Here is a 23,101-nt window from a genome sequence, read left to right on the forward strand (position 1 = left end):
TCTGAAGGCTGTGTATAGAGGTACATACTGCCAGCCAACAGTGTCCCCGTTGCGAAGGTCTAAAATTCAAATTGGTCCTCACAAATACAGATAGACAAGTAGACACACATACAATAATAAAAGAAACATCATATCATAAACAGGGTGGAAGAGATGGCCTGAAGGCGGGTTTAAAAATATAGACTTCAGTTTATTGCACAATCGTTGCTGGAGACTGAGGAGTGTGAGAGCCTGTCTGTTACACAGGGCACTAATGTTGGACACGTGAACTACGGAGCAGGAACACACTGTGTGTCTGTGTATGTGCACATTAATTTGCAAGCACACAGACTGCATAATGAGGCACTCTGGGGATGCAATTTGCACCCCGTCAGTGCAGCAGGAGAAAGTAAACTGGACAACTTACAGATTTCACGCATGCATGGGTCCTGCAGGAGAGCTCATTTAGACATGTGTACATACATGGTCTGACTGGGAATAGAAATAAACTGGAGGATAACTGCAGATCAGTACTGACAGTATAACCACCTGTCAGTGCGTTTCATTTGGCTGCAGTATGGCTACAGTAATGCGTGCATCAATGAACTTCCACTAGATGGAGCCACACTCACCCCTTTGACACTTTAAATATACAGTGACATTGCAGATATGAAGATAACAGACAGACCCTCCAGAACGCTCCCTTTATCCTAAAGGACAGGGTTTGTCTCATCACCTGTACACATAGACCAGTGTCAATATTAGGATCCACAGAATAACAGTAATCATAATAATCAGTATATAACAATACATTATAAACAAGTTGTTAACAGGCTATCCGGCACCTGTGTTATATTTAAAAAAACTGAATTTAGTTTTGTAAGCGATATTTTCATACATCATGTCATTTTTTTTTTTTTTTCATTTAACATACAGACAAAAGGACAAGACCAATTTTCTGACCACTCCTGTCACACGGTTTACATGGAAATCCACCTTCCTTCCTTTTCCCTTGTGTCCAGTTTGTTGGATTTATAACGTGATTAGACTGGACTAAAGAGGGCAGGGGAAGGCAGACAGCCATGTTTGCGACAGCAGAGGTCAGGCCTCGGATGTTACAGCTACTGTTATGGCACCCTGAGAAGAGGGAGACCCAGGATGTTGGAGTGAGCTCTCTCCGTTACGGTGGATCAGAGAGCCGTTTAACAAACACAAATTGACTTCACTGTTATGTATCTTTTCGTCTGATAATGCATAGATAGACCAGTGGTAGTCACGAGGTATTCACATGCCCGCCAAGATTCCCCACTATGGTCACATACGTCCTTCTCGCGGATCTAAAAAAGTGGTTACATTTAAATGATCAAAAGCATTCTTGGACCACAAAAGGTCAAACAACTCTACATTAGCACTGATTTCAGTATTTTTTTGTGTTCTTCACATATAAATGGACATAGCCGGGCAAACACATGATATCAATCTGAAGCACCGCATCAAGTTTCCCTCCTTCGTTTTACTTTGGAAAAAAAAAAAGCAGCAGCTTACATGTGGCAAAACATTAATCCCATTCCTTCTTCTATTTTTTTCTTCCTTAACATATTGTGTGTATCAAAGATGAATCGGGGGATATATTCTTCTGCACTGTATGTTAATATAATCTACATATATGTATTTACATTATTTATATGGACTTTAAATGTGTTATAATTTACTTGAAATTCAAAGCCCTTTGGAGAACACTGAGCAGTGTAGTTTATTTGATAGTGATGTATTGCCTCATCTTCTTGTACTGGTGACCACATCGTCCAATCTCAAGCCCCCCTCTTACTCATTTCCAGGAGCGCATGAATAATCGGTTGCTGGCTACAGTGAACAAACTAGCTAAGACTATGAGACATAAGTTTCCATTTGACAGCTACTTTCATGCATTTTTTTTTCATTCAATGGCCAAAAATACATTTCAGCTTTTACATTGTACCACGGTCATTGCATTTAATAATCACTGTGAGAGGGAGGCAAACAGTGTAGACGGGGTGGGTGTAGTCTGAGGTTAGTGTACGTGATAAAAGACTCTGGGAAATCCTTCTTCACCTGTGAGTCAGAGTCAGCACAGGAAGCAGAGGCTGTGCTACACCTCGCATGCTGCTAATATGGCAAGATGAAATAGGGCTGACGGGATTGGCAACTAGTCAGTGGGCGGCTGTGACTGTGACTGAAACAACTGCAATGTCACTTAGAAAATAAAGTCTGCTTCTAGATTTGACAGGACTACAGCCCAACAGTTACTTTTACTCAAGAGCAGGAACTGAAATAGAAACAGCCGAACATGGACACAAAATAACCATGAACACACACACACACACACAGAACTGCCGTACCTGTACAAGACAGGATGGCGCAGGGGTTCATTCCTGCATAGTTGGGCAAGCTTAAAATATCAACGACTCATGGGTGTCAAACGTCTATTCAGTTAAAAACAAGGTGCAAGTTAAGTTGTGTTCTGCCACAGAACACCGATACAGCTACATACAGAGCAACAGCAGTGCATTCACATAAGAAAGTATCATGTAGCAATTATGTGCCCAGGTTTTGGCAATAATGAGTGCTCATCAAGATTTATGGCCAATGTACAAGTAAAAATCTAACTACAGTAGAATAACTTTCAAGCAATGTTGGAGCAATTTCCTTTCTTGATTTTATGAATGTTACCGCAACGCATAGATACCAATCATTTTCAGCAGTATGACTGTGTGACTGGACTGAGAAGTCACATATGGCGGGGGGAAAAAGTGAGGGAAAATGCAAAGCTAATCCCCAGGATTTGCACAGTTTGAATGAAACAATAGATTTTCTTTGACCTCTAGCTCGATCTGTCAGCTAGTGATCCTGCACAGCCACAACACGGACTGTTTGAGCCTCTTTTACCAGAAAACAATTGCAAATGAATAAAGACAATAATAAATATAATCTATTCCTCAAGTGCATGGTTTGTGCAAATTGTGCCCAAATACAGATATCTGCTATTGGCCTCAAAATGTTTAAAAGGTAAAAATATTTCACTTGTAAAGGAGTTACTGTTGGCAATCAGTAAGAGACAGTGTTAATATTCAGTGCATCCTGTAGACACATATGGATCCAGTGTGCAAGCTACAATGTTATCTAACAGGCTTGTAATTTCAGAGAGTTTTCAAGACTTAGCAATTAGTGTCTACTAAAACTTAAAACTTAAGAACGATAAAACTTCATAAAAGGAAAATCGCGGTTAAATCTTCAAAATAAATAGATTTATAGCAATAAATATATGAGAACATTTCAGCTTTGGATATAAGGATTCTGTTTGGCAGCAATGTCACTGAACGCAGCTTGTAAACATGCACCGTTTTTGTTTTCTGATTAAAAATGTGGCAATTTCATTGGCACTGGGTTCAGGTGCAAACAAAGCAGTTAACAGTGCTCCACAGATTTTGAGGTCCAGACCACGCAAAACACGTAAACTCATGACTAACATATCAGTGCACTCAGGAATGAACCCCTCGCCCATTTTCATCTTTCAGACAAACAGACACACATTGAAAGAGGCGGTGGCAGAAAACATGTAAATAAACAAAGAAATTCAGTCAGATTGACAAAGTGACAATTCAATGAGTGCTTTTCTTATGTAGTGTAAAAATATAGGTGTTGGGGAGCGTGAGTGTGTGTATGCGATGTGTATGAGTTGAGATATGGTGCATAGGTAGCAACAGTGACATCAGAGGACTTGAGCATATGATATTATCTGAACTGTCTTAACCAACCGCATCAACTAATGCTCAAGTAAAACTTCTATGATTAAGTAAAGGATTTAAACTCAAGTAACCGTTTACAGATGCCTTTACCCAAGACTTTCTAGTGTTTAATACTCAGTTAATAAGTTAACTGATTCAAATATTTTCACTTTACAGTATGTTTGTGTTTGCATGTCTGTGTGTTCATGTGTGAATGATGTGAATGTGTGTGTGTGTGTGTGTGTGTGTGTGTGTGTGTGTTACTTGACAAAGTAAGATGGACGAAGATATGAACATTCGGAGTTTGACAGCATGAGGTGAACACATGCACAGCATCAGTTCCCCCTTATCTCCCTTTCCATTGTAAGCCCTCTTCAGACACGCCCCACCGCCCCCCACCCTGAGAGGTTCTTCCATCATATGTCTCAGTGTCCTTGTCAGAGGGTGGGAGCTGTTGTGGGGGTCAGTCTGAGGGACAGTTGTAGCTGTTGATCCAAAGCAGGTCATCCAGCACGCCCCAGTGCAGGTAAAGGATGGAGCCCACCACCAGTACGTGCATAATCTGGTGGCTGTTGCACCAGTAGTCAAAGAGGCCCGGCCGAAAGCGCTCCGGGATCCGTGTGATGTTGATGACCCCGCCCAGCACGGCCAGCGCGTCCATCATGAGAAAGTGCCGCAGCGAGGTTGGACTGCCGCCGCCTACGCCCACCCAGCGGAGCAGGAAGAAGGAGAAGCGGAACAGCGCCTGCCAGGCGAAGGAGCGCAACCGCCGAACGCTGCTCCGAGCTGTGACGGCGCAGTAGATGGCGTGGCTAGACAGCAGGATGTAGACTAACAGGGCCACAGTACGGATGAATGGGTAGCAGAGCAGCGTGCTGTATACAATGGGCAGTGCCCCTGAGACCAAAAAAAAAACAAAACACAAGGAAGTCAAAACAAAGATGATGTTCTGATGTCCAACTCGGCAACAATACCACACCTGGTTCAAAGTTGTTGTAAGCTGGTTTAGCAGCATTCAGACCTGCTGATCAGTAGCCCGTGTTTTACTCAATTCTCAATAAACTAAGCTAACTAACCAAATGATAGGAAAATGGTTCATTATATAGAGCACTTGATGTTTCAGCTATGTACATTGAAAGCTTTGCTGTTTTGTAGATTTATTTTAAGCAAAAATGACCAACATTCTCTAATTCCATTTAGAGATTGCATTTTCAAATGCAAGAATTGACTGTTTAATTCTTGTTAATGGGATTATGGGTTTTGGACTATTTGTGTGAATGTTATTTTCAGACTAAGTAATTAATCACTGAATTTAGAAACAACGACAGTATAACTATGAAAACAATCTGGATTATTCTTTCAGAGTTCTTTAAGCTCATGTGCTTTGAACAATAGTCAGAATTTATCAATAAAATGTGCAACTTCTCCTCGCTTCATCACTATTAATTATTATTGTATTATAACGATATGTGCGTAGTAAGCCAATCTATAAGGTTAATTCAAAGTATACAGGTACATAAATAAATGAAAAATAATGCCCATGTCAGTTTTGTACAATAGGCAGCATAGACAGATCAATAATCATTTCAGAACTTGGAACATAGCTCGCATTGGCTGACTGACTTAGCATAGTACTAAGTAGTAAAATGTGTTCTGACAAATCAATAGTGGTACACGTTCAAGCAACACACTTCTACTGTAAATCATTGACGATCAATAAAGAAAAATCCAACCCTCAAAGCAAACAGGCCAGCAATAAGACTGCGACGGCCGACAATGGATCCAAAATGACAAACAGTGAAGCAATCTGCTGAGCCTCCAAGGAAGCTTACCCAGTGTGTTGATCATGCAGATTCCACACACGTCAAGCTTGAGGAGGGTGTGGTAGACCGGCTCCCCTCCCTCGTGGTTCATGAAGAGGTGGTAGAGCACAGAGCCCAGCTGAGGCGACAGGCAGGCCAGGAAGTGCACCACGCCCAACCAGGTGACGCTGATCTGAGACCAGGGGATGTTGAGAGGCAGCAGCACCAGGAAGCAAACCAAAGGGATGCCTGGAGGGGGGGCACACAGACAAACACAGAAAGCGCTGTTATTAAAGAAGACTCTACCTTAGTCACAAATGAGCTCCTGCTAAGGATTTTATCAAATGTGTAACTTTACAAAACACAAGGACATTAGAAACGCATACTTTTATAAGACTCCCTCTCTTGTACACATAGGTATGCACTTCACAAATTTGTAATTAACACTGGTACGGCAAGGGATTATTTGTGTTTGAGGTTTTTTCTTTTGAATGACAAGACACAGCCTGGGGTAATCTACACACTGGTATGAAAACCATCCACTCAGGCACGGTATAATATCACAGCAACTTTGACAAAACCAAATTAAGATGTCATGTTTATTGTGATAGATTATCTAGATCGGGACTTTCAAGGCTGGTGGACGTATTTTTCCAAACTGTGTCAGAATGAGCTGAGCATGAGCAGACGCCAGCAAGAAGAGCAGAGGGAACACCTACATGATTGGCACTAACACATCCGAGTTTCCTTCTGTGAGACGGACAAGGCTCCCACTAAGCTCTTGTTGTGATGCGGCAAAAGGCCATTCGTCTAACAGCTACAGAGCTCCAATTTAAGTTTGGCAAGAGGCTGCGCTCACTGCTACGTGAGCAAAATAAGACCTCGAAATTTGATCTACATACAGTTGTTACAATCATTTATCACTCTATGACACCTATATACTACTTTTTTTCCCTTATTTTGCTCACTGTGCCATTCTCAAAGTCAAGGCGTTTGTCCCAGGCAGGTGATACAAGGAATGCCATCCACTGTAACACATCTATTTTAAGTGTGTTATCTCTGCTCCTCCCCCCACTCGTCCTGAGCCGACTGGCTGAACTCAGGCATGGACATAGTGGAGAGGACCTCCACTAACAGCCTGCAGCACAAAAGTGGAACCTGAGCTGCGGACAGGATGTTTTCAGTTTATATGCAAAACAAGGCAGCTCATGAAAACTAGTTTAAATGTTACTACACAGTACAAAAGGCAACATTCAGCCTGCGCAGCTCTGCTTCTGTTATACTCAAATATGGCAACTGGACAAAAGCCCGTGGGACTAAATATCATACAAGTGCTATATATGAAGTGATTTTAAGGGTGCAATTGAGGTCACATGCTCAGCTGACGTCACTGGAGTATAACAAAGACTTCCAGGGCCACTTCCCTCATTATCACTACTGCAGTTTAATCTGTGACTGCTGTCCGTTAGAGCGCCACCAGATGATGACCTTCAGGATGAGGAACACACACATGATGTACTGTTCAGGATGTATTTCGATGGTTAGGGGAGGAGTAAGTCATGCCACAAAGCGCCACGCCATTGGCAGCCTAATCAAATTGGTCTGAAAATGGAATACGACCATGCAGATTGCTAACAAGCTCACAGATCAGTCCCACCTCTGACTGCACAGATTAACACATTACTGCAATTAATTTAGCCTTGCCCCAAACTATAAAAAGAACAGCATATTGTGTAATCATGACATTTAGGACTAGATGAAAAAGCCACTCCTGGCTGTTTCAATTATGTGTGGTTCAACTGAACAAACCTTCATGTCAAACTTCTCTTAGAAGATCACTTCATTATTAACCTACATCGATTGTAAGCAGCAGTAAAATATGGCCTTAGTCCTTTTTATAATTAACTGAATATATCATCTAAATGTCTTGCAAGTGTGGCGCACACATGAAATCAAAAGATAAAGGCACCTTTAATTGTCTGTCACTATTATCAGTGATGAAAAACTCTGGGACTATGAATTCTTATTTAAAATTACATTAAAACCTTACCTAAAGTCACTGTGAAAACCAGTGTTTGAGTGTTTTTGTAAGTTTTGCACTACACATCGCAAGCACTGACAAAAAAAAGTTGTATCCTAAAATTTGTACCTTAAAAATGTAAATGCACTCATGGGTGTGTACAAATTTTGCATAAAATGAAATGCTTTCTCAGATCTTCCTGTCCCTCCCTCCCCGAGTCTCTCCTTCACCAGCAACACTTCCTGCTCAGAAAAATATGCACGATGCCTCCTCTGTACAATGGAGCCGAGCAACCAAAGCACACTGGGTATTGGTTAATAATACAGTACTGAAAATATATTAGCAACATTTAACTAAAAAATTCGGATCATATTTGCTCAAATTGGAGGAAATATAATCAGAACTTTTTAATTGAAATTAAGCTGGATTTGAGGATAAAAATGACAATAATACATCTCAATCTCAAATTTAATGACTTGCTGCTTGTCATTGTTGTATATCTCATGAAAACCGACTACATTTGGTTTTAGACTGTTTATCAGATAAAACAAGACAACACTGAAGGAAATGAATTAAGTGGTTAGTTGCAGGCAGGTCCACATTATCTGATTTTTGAAGTCTGATCCTTACAGTGTGTAAGTTGATCAAATGTTTTGTGGGGCCTTTGTGAAAACAGAAGTTAGAAGAATAACTCCTAATGACAGTTGTGACTGAAGTAAAAAGGCCGTTACTTCACACTTTATTTGTAATGCATGGTATGAAATATATAAAATATAATATAAATAAAAGGAAACACACAAAAATAAGTTCAAATTCAACAAATTCAGCTTTTTCATAACGGTGAGTAAAATTACTGTGTATTTAGGTGAAAAATACCCACAAACACACACACAAACATTACTAAGATTTTCAGACTTCTAGTCATGTGTGCCTTCATGAAGCATTTCCAGGCTTTAGTGTCTGTATGTGCATCCTTCTGCAGGTGCAGCCTCTGTCCTGGTGTGGGTTAATGCTCAAAGTCACACAGTCCACAGAAATCTCACCTGCTGACTAAGCAGATGCTGCAGATCTTTTGTACTCACCGTGAGTGTATATGTTTCCAAGTTCATTGTGGAGGTAAAACAGGCTTCTGATGCAGTCCTGCACAGATGAGATTGGCCGGTATCCCGTAAGGACGTATTTGTTGAACTGAAGATGTGGAGGGGAACTCGCCCAGTCCAGCAGCCTGGGTCCATTTAAAAATGCCATTGCAAACAGGACCGTTAAAAGGACACCGCCGAATAAGTAAAAAACGGACTGTACACCTATATACACGTTTAGTAAGATTATTGCGACTAAAACCTTGTGGGATACCATTGGTGTTGGTATTTGTGGATGGTTTTATATTGTGCTGTTAGCCGCCTAGCTCGGCGTTAGCAAGCTCACGTCTCTCAGCGCTACCCGGCAACGGCGTATCCGCGCCGCCGCTGTTTGCTTTTAACCGCCGTAACCTGTGTGAGTGTCATCCGCAAGGCTGGAGACAGACACGGCCAGCCACATGCATGGTGCAAGCTCGGGACAGTCATTACATTTGGCATCTAAGAAAGGTCTGTGTTGCACTTACAAGCTTCGGGCGGCCGAGAGACAAACCGTGTCTGGTCATGTTAAAGCCACTTCCTCATTAGTTAGCATTCCAGTGCAGCAGCACAGACTTGAACGCGTCCCAGGCAGGGATGCTGGCTGAGCCGCACGTTCATCCAACTCCAGATGATGCTAGCTTGATCCTAGCGGTCAGACTTGCAATGCAGGACCAGCAGGCTATACCTGTATTTTAAAAAAAAAGCAAACCGGCGTCGTATGTTCAAGTCAGTCTGATGCTGACTGGCTTTCGTAATGCTATTAAAAAAATAAATAAAAGATGACATCCGTGACTGTAGAGCGGAGATTTTAAAGCACTGCGGGCTAGCCAGCCGGGCAGTCGGCTACTGACGTCCGGTGACTGGGAATGAGAGAGCTGATATTTGAGTCGGCTGACTCCAAACACGCACGGCCTGGTCCACGAAGCCCACATTCAATTTCTTCATCATTTGGTTCATCGAATTACCTTCCACCATTATTCCTCCCTGACTGTATTCCTTGAAAAGCGGATTCTTCTCTGGCGGCCTTAAGTCCCCTTCGTCGCCCTACGTGTCAAGTTACATGCAATATAAACAAGAGAACTTCCGGTTTTTGTTTTCGAAATAAAATCTATATGCCGGACTATGACGTTGAAAAATAAATAAACGTTTGATACCATTGTTATCTTCGAAGGTTTTTCTCTAGTTATGGGAAATATGTTAACAGAGGTCCTGTGTGTGTAGGTATGCACACATAGTTTGTTCTGGAATGCAGCAAATTATATTAATATATTAATTTAAACATGATTTTTTTTTCTTCTCACACTTACTAAGAATAATACGTTGATTTCCGGGGTTTGAAACAGTATGCACAGACCATGCATGTTGCAGGAGTCCGTCATTAATGCAGATGGTCTTTCTCTTTCAAATTTGCCCACATCAGCAGACATACAACAAACCTTGCACTCTGGTGTCACCGGAGGTCTGGAGAACATGAAAATGCAGCCAGCTTACTTTTGTAACTAAAACAACACAGTTTTCGATTAACTAATTTTCATTCAGATATCAGATTTTAATCTGAAGGAGGTCTTTTTTAACTTCTGGTCTTATTCTGGTTGTGTGAGCGCAGTTTATGTTGCTTTGCTTCGCCTGCATCCAAAAAGGTTTAAAACCTTGAGACTGGAGCCTCCCACTGACAAAGGGTCGTTAGAGCACCATTCATGGGGCAAGAGGACGGGGACAAAAAGTTCCCCCTCAACGACAATTAAGTGTCTAACCGTTAGTGGAAATTAGCTACACCAGTTTCTGGTTGTTTGCAGAAACAAGTTAAGCAAGTTTCTGATGGGTTACCCACAGAGTTTTCTATTTAAACCTCAAACTACCCACAAGCAACCTAGAACTGAAGAAGCTACTCAGATGAGTGGTGAGGTGTCATTTAAAAAAAAAACTCTACAAGTCCAGTTGCCTATTGTAAACACTTTTTGGATGTACCATGGCCTGGATGACTGAGAACCGTCACAGACATTTTGCTTCACCTGACAGTGTGAATGCAACTGAACTTTAGATGCCTTCAGTACGTTAAGTGATTCTGCAGTTATTTCCCGAGCTCACAGAAGAAAAGATGATTATCAGCTAACAGTTTCAACTATTAAAACATATGCATAAGAAATAAGTTTATTACATCAACAAAATGTGTTTTATCCTTCAGTAGTGACATTATAGTAAGAGATTGTAATGGACATTTTTCACACAGTCAACACACATGGCTTAGATGCTTCTTTAACCTATGAATCTAGTGAGGTATATGTCATGTTGTATCACTGTGTTCTTTCATGGCCTGTGTCTGGAGCCAGATGAAGCTGAAAGGAGTGAACACTGTGACCTCCAGTAGAAAAGAAGTATAAACCAGATCTACACGGCGTATTCTTTGATCATTTGCCACCATCAGTGCTTGATGCTTTGTCTGTGCTGTGAGCCTAGCTGCAGAAGCTGGATTAAACACACAGAAAGACCAGAGTGCTCTGATAGTTTAGTTTCCAACAGAAAGTTTAACCACAGAGATAATAAAACAAATTAGGCCAGCCTTTCAAGAATATTTCCTGTCTAGATATATGGAATGCCATTTTTACCAAAAGCAATTCATATTCCTTTGTAATATACAAAGGAAGACATTGTTGAAGTTATCATTTTTAATAATGAGGAACTCTGTTGGCTCACAAACCCTGTGACTTTCACATGTTATAAGTAGATTTCTTTTCAGTGCACAGTTTATGTGAATCAAAACCATGACAGAAATATTACTATCACTATAAATTAGGGATTATTATTTAAAAACTATGAAGTGAAGTAGAAGTCAGCGGATATAAAGACTGTAAGAACTTCTACTGTCAGTTGTTATAGGGAAAAAGGAATGTTCAAAGTGAAAGCTGTGGGTTTCTAAATAAGTCACTCTCTGAATACACGTTATTCGAGTGCAGCCCTAGCTCATATATGCTCGGGCTGCACCCTGTTTTATTATTTCAAGCACCAAAAATATTCACATCATAGGAAAAATATTTTCTACTGCACAAAAGCAATGAATGCACTTGGAGTTACAAGAATCCAAACTGCAGAGGAGCTGGATGAATCACATCACTCCCTGCTTGGACCTTTTGACGTGACTTTGTGACGTTCAACTGCATTGCTGCAAGACTGACAAAGAAGATTCCCCTTTATTCGGGACAAGCCACATGTCATATGATATTCAGATGTGAAGATTTCAGAATGACAGAAAGTGGAAGACTTTTTTAATGCCTTCATACTTGACATGTTTCACATAATTTCAATTTCACTTGGCCCTGCATACATCTCCTTTGTTTCTGATAAAAATGTATTTCTTAGGTATAAATCAATCAATAATTTTTTTATTGTAAGCTTTCCTGTTACCTTGTCTGGAATTTTCATTTTGATGCTTTCTACTCAGGTAATGTCCATTATGTTAAAATTTCCATATTACTACATGTTAAAATAGCCATGAAAAAACATGTGCATGCGACAGTCTCTATTTGTCACCAATAAGAAGTCAACAACAACTTGAGACCACACGAGACCACACTTTTTTCCCCTCACCCATCACACCCATACCCATCCCGGTGTCATAAAAACCCAGAGTACTCAGATTCTCACAGTCTAAGTGCTGCATTCAGCACATGCGACAAAGGTGAGTCTATGCTCATTTGACCATTTTGAAATATTCTCAAACTTTATTTGAAACTACATACCCCTTCTGGGGAGGTGGGTTGAGGCACTGTTAATGCCACTAATATTAATTGTATTTGCTTTTTCATATTTGCCAGTTACGAAGTTACAAAGAGCTTTATAGTAAAGTGAGGAATAAAAGACTAAAAACATCTGAAATGATGTGATTAATAATTAGATTTAAGAAGAGATTGTAGGATATTTAGTTCCATCTGAGAGGAATTAGGACGGATAATCATTTATCTGCAGCAAAGATTGATGTGGTTACTGATAACAGAATGGGTGTTGTTTTGACTGCTGAAACCAGAACAAAGCACTCTGCAACCGACAAGTATGGAGGCCGTAACAGAAGTATGAATGAAAGCAATATTTGTTTTCTTAGTTCTCAGTTAGTTAGTTCTCATGTCTCAGTTGAGCAATGGGCCACACCACTTTAATCAGTGGAGCATTAAAACACAGTTTGGTGTCAAACCTTACACAGAAATTACTAACTTCTCTTTTAAGGCTGTAAGATAAGGCACACGGTCTGGACTTGAGACGGTTAACAATGCAAGTGCTGGTTTCTGTAGGGCCAGGTATAATGTTCTCTGAGTATCAGATATTTAACTGCAGCGCATTTTTGACCATCCAGATTTCTTGAAGTCAAGATATAAAACAAGGTACACTGATGGGATTAGGCTTTGACGTGACATTAGAAGTCAAGTTTATCTACTCATGCTTTGCCCCAGGAGTAGCATGGAGATAATAAATAAAAGGAAACTCCAGGAGGGAAAGGACCACAAGGAATACCCACACATAAGGCTGTGTTCACGGTGTTTCAGTCATATTTTGCAGTCATCCGTCTCACAGAAATTGCACTTGTGGCCCACTGTGTCAAAAGCTGAAGTAAGAACAAGAAGAAACTACAATAAAGCATCCATTGGCAACAAAAACTAGTTCATTATTAATCCAAAACAGTGCAATTTTATTATTCATAAAAAAAAAAATAATAATTAAAAAAAAAATCAATGGTTTGTAGACATTTATTGGAATCTTAGATACAAGTGGAGGTTCAGGTGAGGACTAAAACTGCTTCGAAAGAGCAGTCCAATGATTGTTCTTTTAAAGGCTGGTCTACAGTGTCATTTTATTTAAAAAGCTTAAAACAGTTGAATGGCAGGTGGATAATTTTGACAATCTTATCGCATGCTAAAGATCTATCTTATTTACTACGCATTAGAAAATGTTATGTGGCGCAAAATTATAAAGTACTGCACTTAAGACCTGTTTAAATTGTAAAATAGTGAGCAACTTCACTTGCTCATGTTTGTGAATTAAAAATGTTTCTTATGTCCATCATCTCATTTAACAGCAAAATGGTCCTGTTGAATATTTGCATCTGGACCGGCCTCATGCTGTTCCTCCCTCAGTGTACGTACCAGTCATGCACAGAAGGAACACGCAAACAGTGCCTAGATGCAGAATTCGCTCCAGGTACCAATTTGGCCGGGGAAGGTTTCGACATCACCAAAATGGAACGCAAGGGTGCCTTTGTGCTTGACATGAATCGGTGGAAACGCAAGGACAAAACATGCACCCTGTGTAGCAACCCCTATATGGAGAACAAAAAGCAAAAACTGCCCTTGTCAGTGCTGGACTGGAGGGCAAAACAGTCCTGCAGCATGAAAGTGGCCACTAAACTTCACAAATCCAGTGAGTCTCTCGTCACTTCCACCACATCTTCTGTTGAAAACAACTGGAAAGTCGGCCTAGATTTTACAGTAGGAAAAAAAGGAGCTTCACTGATGCTGGCTGGAACCCACTCTAAACTGTCTGAGTACTCTATGGGGAAAACAAAGAATGACAAGTTCAGCTTCACAAGCCACAGCATGTCCTGTGAGTACTACAGGTAAGAAGATCAGGGCGTGGCTCAAACTTGTCTTCTGGCTGCAAAGGTAAAATTGCTCACACACAGTTCCGATGTTGATCTGTTTCATCCTGGTCTGTCTTTCTTTTATGGTGTCTCACTGGAAACAGCTACCGAGTCTCCAGCGCTCCCAAGTTGCACAGAGAGTTTCGGAAAACAGTGAAACAGCTTCCCAAAATCTACAGCCCAGAACACAAGCAACAGTTTTACAAACTGATTGACACCTTTGGCACCCATTACATCACCAAGGTGAAACAAAATGATGGCATGATTATACCACAACATAATGCAAAGTTATCACACTTAAGTGATATTATACACAGTACGTCTTTTATCAATGCAGAGTGTTTAATATATCATTTCAGGTAAAGGCTGGAGGAAATCTTCATTCTGTGACTAGTATCAAGGAGTGTCAGGTCAGTCTGCAGGGGTTAAGTGCAGAGGAGGTGCAGATGTGCTTGGAAGTTGAGGCCTCTGCCACCATTAAAGTCACAGTAAATAGTAAATATCAGCATTGCAAGAAGGACATACAGAAGACGGACAGTAAGTCAGCCTTCTCCAACCTCTTCAACGACCGGTATGTAACATCTTTCTTATTTGTAATGTTTTCTATTCTTTTGCTTCTAACAGAGGAAAATCCTAAACTCAACCCAAATGTTAGAAGTTTCCTCCATATCTTCATATCTTACAATGTTCGGTGCAAGACTTTAAAAAACTGTGCAAGACAATGTAATATCAATAATATTTCATATTGTATCTCCCAGATTTAATGGCTTCAAAGTTAAATCCCTAAAAGACACAGGCTCCTCTAGTTTTGTTTCAGTCTGCTCTGGCTCATTTGTTTAGACAACTCTTTTATCTAAAGCTTCACAGAAATAAAAGGGGGCCATACCACAGAGCCAGACCTTCTCTTCTCTGCTGCCAAAAATCCTTCAGCCTACAAAGAATGGCTGAACACACTACCACAGAATCCAGATGTAGTCTCATATTCCCTGGATTCCCTTCATGAATTATTGCCTGTAAACACCTCAACCCGGGAAAACCTGCGCTCTGCCATTAGCCATTACATCCTGGAGAAGGGCCTGTTGAAGAACTGCAGTGATCGCTGTCAGGCTGGTATTAAGAGCGACTCGAAGGATCACTGCGTGTGCCAGTGCCACAATGATCCTGCTGTGAACACGGATTGCTGCCCAACACGCAAGGGCATGGCACGGGTCATAGTAACAGTACAACGAGCCTCTGGTCTGTGGGGAGACTACTTCTCATCCACAGACGGCTATGTAAAGTTGTTTTTCGGTAAGGACGAGGTCCGCCGTACTCCTATCATTTACAACAACAACAACCCACACTGGGGCATGGTCGCAGACCTGGGCAGCAAGGATCTGTCTGCAGGAAACAAACTGAGATTTGAAGTTTGGGATCGGGACAACAACTGGGATGATGACTTGTTGGGGCGATGTGAGCAGGTTCTGTCTGCAGGAGTCAAGGTGGATGTGTGTAATCTGAACCATGGCCAGCTGTTCTTCAAATGGGAAGTGAAGTGTGCTCCAAGTCTAACTGGAAATATGTGTATGGACTATAAACCTTCACCTATGAGTCAAAGTCTGAAGAAGTTGTATGTGTCCCGTCACGCACGTCCTATACCAAAGGCCATGCTGTTAGAGATGGGTGTGTTTGTGGATGAAACAAGTTCATGGAAAAATCAGAGTCTTACTTCTGAGAGTATGATGTCAAATAACACCCATGTTTGGTTTTACTGAAGTTTACATGCAAGGTACTAGCATCTTAATCCACTTATGAGGTTGGTTTAAGCAAGAGGAATAGTCAGTAACATTTATCACAATCAAAATGGCTGCAACTAAAAAACATCCTATATGTACTGCGTATCCAGTTGTTATTTCAGTTGAACATCTCTCAAGGTCTTGGAAAGTGAAAGTTAAATAAGATTTGTGTTCACATAAATGTGTTATTAATATAGGATGGATAGGAAAGTCTGTTTTATAATTTTTATCTGTTGGAAGACTTCGAAGCATTTAAGTTTCTTCGCATAAAAGTTACTGCAGCTGTTAAAATGCAGTTCTATTCAAAGCAGTTTCTACATATATAGCTTAGTTTCTGTATTATTTTGAAAGGCTTTTTTAGCATTTTGTTTTATTTTTCTGTACAGCATACAGTAAATACAAGTGTGTTTTACACAATTTCCCACTGTTGCCTTGTGGATTGTTTGCAGAGAAGCACCAAACAGAAAAAATAAGGGATTATATTTAGATCACAGTCTATTCATGTTGTTCTGCCATGTTGCATATACTATATTTCTTTTTCTCATGCAGTTCCTCACCTATTTGCATTGCTGCTTTATGCATCTCCTTATTGTTGCATCACATTTTGAAATGTGCAAACCCTTGCATTATCCCCTTTTCATTCAGTATGGCTTATGTCAGTTTGTAATTTCAATGGTTTGTTTTGCAACATAGATTTGCTTTTGGTTGGTATTTCAAAATAAAAGCTGTAATCATTTGAAATACTAATATTTATCTGGTATTAATTTCTCTGTGTATTCAAAGTATTTATTATTTTTAATTTCAGTATCAGTGTTTGCTGCTGAAATGCCTCCTTATCTTAGTTTATTATATACAACTAGTAAGTTACATGGACTAGTAAGAAACAGAAACTGATCATTTATGTGTGACAGCCTTGCTGTCATCCAGAACGGCCACAGCCCACCACCACTTCAGAGAAATGACAGGCTTGTGGTCGTTGGTTACTTGTTGACTGGAAAGCTAGTCTGACTTTCATGTTGTCTATCTGTTTGAGTCTCTTTTGAGACCACTGTCTCCTCCCACTCAGCATATATGAAATTGTCAAACCACTTTTTTCCTCTGCTGTCTAAAAGGCCACCATCACGTCACCCCCAACCCCACCTCCTGCCCCGCTTTTTTAGCTAGATGCTAAGCACTCGTATTCATGCTCACAGCAGTCAGTTTCAAAAGCATCGTGAACCGAGAAGATGAAGGTGAGTCGACGCCGATTTGCTCACATTTATATACCATCTCACTTGACAGACTTAATGAAGCAACTGTGAGATTCTACATCATAAACACACAATATGGCAGACAATCACTTTGCTGTGATAGTTGCAGAGACTCAAATACGTTGGTAAAATATCATTAATCCAAGATCTAAACATGGTAATTGTTGTAAGCTTGTAGTAATGAGTAAAGTGTACTACAGTCTGGGAGAGCAACAATGGAATATGTTTGATCACTTCTGAATTTTGACTTAGAATGTAGAATGGACAAAAGATACACATTAGATCCGACATATTAACGTGTGCCAATCCTCGAGGTGCCTCAAAAACAACAAATGAATACTAAATTCAGCTCTTTAATTGTTTTTCTCTTGGCACCAGTCATGAAATTTCAGACAAACCACAGGCAGGACAAATATGAATGACTGACTGACTCATTATGTTAAGAAGGTCACATTTAAATCTTGCAACAAATCTCAGCAGTCTGTCACATTTTAAGGCCATTTCATTCAGCAATTTATTCGGGCGAAGGAGTTGGCCATCCAGAACTTGGGGCACATCTGAGAAGATACTTCAAGAGGCCCTGTCAAGTTTTGCTATAAAGAAACCAAAGTTAGGCTGTTACCTTGCCATCTAGCAAACATGTTTGATACATTTCCTTCCTTGTGAAACTGCCATGTGTTGTTTTCTAAAATCAGACCAAAGTGAAAGTGCAACAGAATAGCTCATGAACTAAACACTGAGGCACACCATCAGAAAGATCAAGGTTTACCATGCATTACTGAAACTGATCTACTGTGAAGATAAGCAATACTAAGTATATTTTACTAAGGACAGAGCTACCAAAATACAGATTTTACCACAAACTTATTAAAGACCTTAGAGGTTGTTTAGAAGAGTATTGTTGCACATTTGAAGGAGTATGGAATAAACCGTAACAATAGACAAAAGAAGTGTTTAACATGGATGAAATATTAAACCAAAGACAAACACTTCTTTAACTAGGACTAGCAGTGGTGCACGTAGACAGGCCTTCAGGTCTTCATGTCTGGATATTTAGAGTCTACTCAAAATTGGAGGCTTGGACTTTTTTAGGGAGGTGGAAGGTGAGTTGCTATGCACCGACAAGTTGCGCCTTTATGCTGGTAGTTACTGCATAATACAGTCTGACTCGTGCCATTTTGGTAAGAAGTTAGCCTTCTAAAGTGATTAAAGCCTTAGTGCTGGGCAGTCACTTTGTAAAATATGTGTGACTACTACTCTTTGTTAATTCCCTGAGGTGGCTAACAATACAGATACAATACATTTCAACTGGGCAATAGGAATTATGATAAGAGAGAAAATGAAGAGACATAGTGAGTGCGCCTCAAAGTCTCCACATGCAAAAAGTCTGGGTGAATGGATGGGTCAGCAAAACACTTTGACTTGTGAGACCACTGTTCCACTGTTCTGCTTGTTTTGATCATAATGTTGCTATGATCTATGATCTGTCTATAAATCTAACCAAAGGCTCTCGTATTCAAAGGGTAGGGACAATTGACATGTACGAGTCAATCAAGTTGCTGACTCATTGTGCACTAAAAATGTAATCTGCTTATGTTTATTCAACCAAAAAATATTTATTTTTCAGTTTGAATCCGTCATTCAATTTAACAGCAACATGGTTCTGTTGAATATTTGCATCTGGACCGGCCTCATGCTGTTCCTCCCTCAGTGTACGTACCAGTCATGCACAGAAGGAACACCCAAACAGTGCCTTGACGCAGAATTCGCTCCAGGTACCAATTTGGCTGGGGAAGGTTTCGACATCACCAAAATGGAACGTAAGGGTGCGTTTGTGCTTGACATGAATCAGTGGAAACGCAAGGACAAAACATGCACCCTGTGTAGCAACCCCTATATGGAGAACAAAAAGCAAAAACTGCCCATGTCAGTGTTGGACTGGAGGACAAAACAGTCCTGCAGCATGAAAGTGGCCACTAAACTTCACAAATCCAGTGAGTCTCTGGTCAGTTCCACCACCTCTTCTGTTGAAAACAACTGGAAAGTCGACCTAGAGTTTAGTAAGAATGATAAACAAGCTAGACTGATGCTGGCTGGAACCCACTCTAAACTGGCTGAGTACTCTATGGAGAAAACAAAGAATGACAAGTTCAGCTTCACAAGCCACAGCATGTCCTGTGAGTACTACAGGTAAGAATATGACGTCTCCCCAACTTGTGAATATATATGCAAATATTATTACACAATTGTTTCTTACTGTTCCGTTGTTTCTTGCCTGTCATCTCACTGGAAACAGCTACCGAGTGTCCAGGTCTCCCAAGTTACACAAAGAGTTTCATAAAGCAGTGAAGCAGCTTCCCAAAATCTACAGCCCAGAATACAAGCAACGATTTTACAAACTGATTGACACCTTTGGCACCCATTATATCACCAAGGTAAATGAAAATAATTCATTTTATTAACAAGCTCAAGCCAGTGGCAACTAAATAGTACCTGTTTATAAAGAATCTGTTTTAATTTGTCAGGTGAAACTGGGGGGAAGTGTTGAATCTGTGACCAGCATCAGGCAGTGCCAGGCGAGCCTACAAGGCCTCAGCGTGGAGGAAGTGGAGATGTGTCTGGAAGCTGAGGCATCTCTGAGCATCAAAGTTGATATAAAAACTGAAGTCAAACATTGCAAGAAGGATGCTAACAAGATGGAAAATAAAAAATCTTTCTCCAGCCTCTTCAGTGACAGGTAACAGAACATAAACACTAGAAATGAAAAGCCATTTTGGCTCAGCAGCTGAAACACTGCCTTCTTTTACAGGTTCACAGAAATAAAAGGGGGCCATACCACAGAGCCAGACCTTCTCTTCTCTGCTGACAAAAATCCTTCAGCCTACAAAGAATGGTTGAACACGCTACCACAGAATCCAGATATAATCTCATATTCCCTGGATTCCCTTCACGAGTTACTGCCTCTTAACAGCCCTGTCCGGAAAAACCTGCGCTATGCCATTAGCCATTACATCCTGGAGAAGGGCCTGTGGAAGAACTGCAGTGATCGCTGTCAGGCTGGTATTAAGAGCGACTCAAGGGATCAATGCGTGTGCCAGTGCCACAATGAACCTGCTGTGAACACGGATTGCTGCCCAACACGCAAGGGCATGGCACGGGTCATAGTAACAGTACAACGAGCCACTGGTCTGTGGGGAGACCACACCACAGCCACGGATGGCTATGTCAAGGTGTCATTTGGCAGAGAGATGGCCCACCGTTCTCCTGTCATTCACAACAACAACAACCCACACTGGGGCATGGTCATAGACCTGGGCACACAGGATCTATCTGCAGGAAACAAATTGAGATTTGAAGTTTGGGATCAGGACAACAACTGGGATGATGACTTGTTGGGAGAATGTGAGCAGGTTCTGTCCACAGGAGTCAAAGAGGAAATGTGTAATCTGCAGCATGGCTGGCTGTACTACAAATGGGAAGTGAAGTGTGCTCCAAGTCTGAGTGGAAATACGTGTATGGACTATAAACCTACGCCTATGAGTCAAAGTCTGAAGAAGTTGTACGTGTCCCGTCATTCACATCCTATTCCAAAGGCCATCCTGTCAGAGATGGGTGTGTTTGTGGAAGAATCAAGTTCATGGAAAAACCAGTCTTACTTCTGAGAGTCAAATGTATGATGTCAAATAACACCCATGTTTGGCTTTACTGATGCAGAAACATGATTCATTTAATTACATGTGTTGATGACATTAACTTAATCAAAAGGCTTTCTCAAACCTATACTGACCACAATAGATAGGATAGGGAATAAAAAACGGCTGGATATTATTTAAAATGTTTGGATTTTTAGGTTTTGTTTCACTACAACATCTATCGTCTCATCTATAGTCTCCGTATACTGCATAATTAGTTTGACAATTATAAATGTAAGATGATGGAAATCAGAATGAGTAAAATATTTAAATCACTGGAACGTATTGTTATTAATCCACTTTTTAGTTTCATTACATATTTTTGTATTTGTGTCTTTCAGCGTCAGTCATAACTGTAGTGTATGTATCGTAAATTAAGCAGCATTGTCTTTGTCAGAATTGCATATCATAAGCAGCAGAACATATAAAAGTTCCTGCTGGTCAGTTTATTGATTTCAGCTTCTACTTATAACCTCATAACCTTAAAGAGCAGATTTGCAGACTAAATGTATTGGGCAATATGTACTAGTGTGTGTAACGTATTTAATCACAGTATTGTTTTGTGGATGTTTGACATGTTGGTTTATCCAGAATAAAGGCATTTGTATTATTTATTGTTTCATTTTAGTTGTCGTGCTCTGTCTGACTGTGCTACCTGACATGAGAAAGGAAGTGGTAAAACTTCCTGTTCACGGATGAGGTTTCATTGGGTATATTAAAGAGAACACTGTGTTCAGGCAAACTTTACGTCAGACCTTTTGACTTGTTGACACTTGTATTTGATATCATTTGACAATGCCATTTCTTGAATCGAATTGTAAAATTACAATTTTAATCTTTATTTTAAAACATAGAGACAATTTTCTCACACTTTACGTTCATCAGTCACCACCAATATCTTTTAAGCGTCGATAGAATTAAACTGGTGGGGTACAGCAGGTTTTGGACAAACAAGACAAACAGACATAGGTAAAAAATATCCAAGTGCAGCGCCAAAGACAAAAAGCCAACACAATAGGACAAAATGGAGTAGAACACACAAAAAGGCTTTGAAAACTCATGACACGGAACACATTATGGAAATGATCCACTTGAAGAGGTGCAGGTCATTTGAATTAGCCTGGTTAAAGACAAAGAGTGGGGTGGAACACAGAAACATAGAATCAGGAAAAGACATGTCAATGACAAAAAAACAGAATACAAGTAAATTTGTGCCAAGCTTTATCTAAAACCTTTAACTAAAAGTGAAATGTTGTTCTTCATAACAGATATATTGAAGGTGATTTCCCAAAAAACCATAACCTGCATATTACTGACACTTATCAACTGTTTTTACTGCCTCTTCATAAAACTTCCTGTACTTCCTGTACTCTCACCTTTGTATCCATTACCAAGGGCACCATTCACCCCGCCATATTTGCCAGTCTGCTCTCCTGTGAAACGATCAGCTTTAGTTCAGTGTTAGGAGAAAGAAGAAAGGTTTGACTGACATGTTAAACCTTTAAAAAAATGGATTATTAGAGGACTAAACCACCTCACTATGCAGGCCCTATACGCTTGAGTGGAAAATAATCCATAATGCATGTGGTTGTACTTTTAGTGTGAGAGCAGTTTAAGTAAAAGTGCATGTTCAGAGATAGTAGAAACATTTGTCGGTACATAGTACATTTCCCATGATTATCTCATTTGTTTTGCTAAAGGTACAGTTTGCATGTTAGTCTGAAGATGTTTGTAAGAAGAGCATGTAAACTAACATTAGACACATGCAAACCCAGCGACAAAGCGACATGTGCTGCCACTGTGTGCGGCCATTATATTATGCAAGATGGCATGACTAATAAGTTTATAAGAAACAGCAAAATGAGTGGAGGGTGCATAAGGAAATGTCTGGTTTTCTAGCTTACCCAAGGTATCGTGAGCTGCTCCAAGCTGTGCACCATAACCTTATCAAAGACATGTGCCAGAGGTTACACTTTTAAGACCGGCAAGCACAGATCTAAAAACTTTAATTATGCATACCAATACTAAAAATATGAATTACTCATGTTCATTAGTCATATCAAAACATGTAGATA

The 23,101-nt window shown here is 40.3% G+C and overlaps 3 protein-coding genes across 3 annotated transcripts; 2 read left to right on the forward strand and 1 right to left on the reverse strand.

Annotated features, from left to right (window-relative positions):
• Nucleotides 1–4,192: 4,192 nt before the first annotated feature.
• Nucleotides 4,193–9,129, reverse strand: paqr4a (progestin and adipoQ receptor family member IVa). Its single transcript, XM_084571457.1, has 3 exons — nt 8,648–9,129; nt 5,576–5,794; nt 4,193–4,640 (listed from the first exon to the last, which is right to left on the reverse strand). Exons 1-3 carry the CDS (start codon nt 8,919–8,921, stop codon nt 4,207–4,209), a joined length of 927 nt encoding a protein of 308 aa, XP_084427583.1. The 5' UTR covers nt 8,922–9,129; the 3' UTR covers nt 4,193–4,206.
• Nucleotides 9,130–13,636: 4,507 nt separating this feature from the next.
• LOC311506224 (perforin-1-like) lies at nt 13,637–16,825 on the forward strand. The gene is made up of 4 exons (XM_084570106.1): nt 13,637–14,285; nt 14,414–14,552; nt 14,669–14,880; nt 15,169–16,825. The coding sequence occupies exons 1-4, from the start codon at nt 13,717–13,719 to the stop codon at nt 16,061–16,063; spliced, it is 1,815 nt and encodes a 604-aa protein (XP_084426232.1). The 5' UTR covers nt 13,637–13,716; the 3' UTR covers nt 16,064–16,825.
• Nucleotides 16,826–18,055: 1,230 nt separating this feature from the next.
• LOC311506963 (perforin-1-like) lies at nt 18,056–23,094 on the forward strand. The gene is made up of 4 exons (XM_084571133.1): nt 18,056–19,524; nt 19,631–19,769; nt 19,860–20,071; nt 20,144–23,094. Exons 1-4 carry the CDS (start codon nt 18,992–18,994, stop codon nt 20,994–20,996), a joined length of 1,737 nt encoding a protein of 578 aa, XP_084427259.1. The 5' UTR covers nt 18,056–18,991; the 3' UTR covers nt 20,997–23,094.
• Nucleotides 23,095–23,101: the final 7 nt, after the last annotated feature.

Source organism: Chelon labrosus (assembly GCF_963514085.1).
Source record: "Chelon labrosus genome assembly, chromosome: 21".
Lineage (NCBI taxonomy): Eukaryota > Metazoa > Chordata > Actinopteri > Mugiliformes > Mugilidae > Chelon > Chelon labrosus.

Coding starts and splice junctions, on each gene's coding strand:
- paqr4a (XM_084571457.1), bottom strand. CDS start 8,921: ATGGTATCCCACAAGGTTTTAGTCGCAATAATCTTACTAAACGTGTAT. Junction 5,795..8,647: donor TGGAAACATATACACTCACG/GTGAGTACAAAA, acceptor CCCCCCCTCCAG/GCATCCCTTTGGTTTGCTTC. Junction 4,641..5,575: donor CTGCATGATCAACACACTGG/GTAAGCTTCCTT, acceptor TTTTGGTCTCAG/GGGCACTGCCCATTGTATAC.
- LOC311506224 (XM_084570106.1), top strand. CDS start 13,717: ATGTTTCTTATGTCCATCATCTCATTTAACAGCAAAATGGTCCTGTTG. Junction 14,553..14,668: donor GCACCCATTACATCACCAAG/GTGAAACAAAAT, acceptor ATATCATTTCAG/GTAAAGGCTGGAGGAAATCT. Junction 14,881..15,168: donor TCCAACCTCTTCAACGACCG/GTATGTAACATC, acceptor TTTTATCTAAAG/CTTCACAGAAATAAAAGGGG.
- LOC311506963 (XM_084571133.1), top strand. CDS start 18,992: ATGGTTCTGTTGAATATTTGCATCTGGACCGGCCTCATGCTGTTCCTC. Junction 19,770..19,859: donor GCACCCATTATATCACCAAG/GTAAATGAAAAT, acceptor TTAATTTGTCAG/GTGAAACTGGGGGGAAGTGT. Junction 20,072..20,143: donor TCCAGCCTCTTCAGTGACAG/GTAACAGAACAT, acceptor CTTCTTTTACAG/GTTCACAGAAATAAAAGGGG.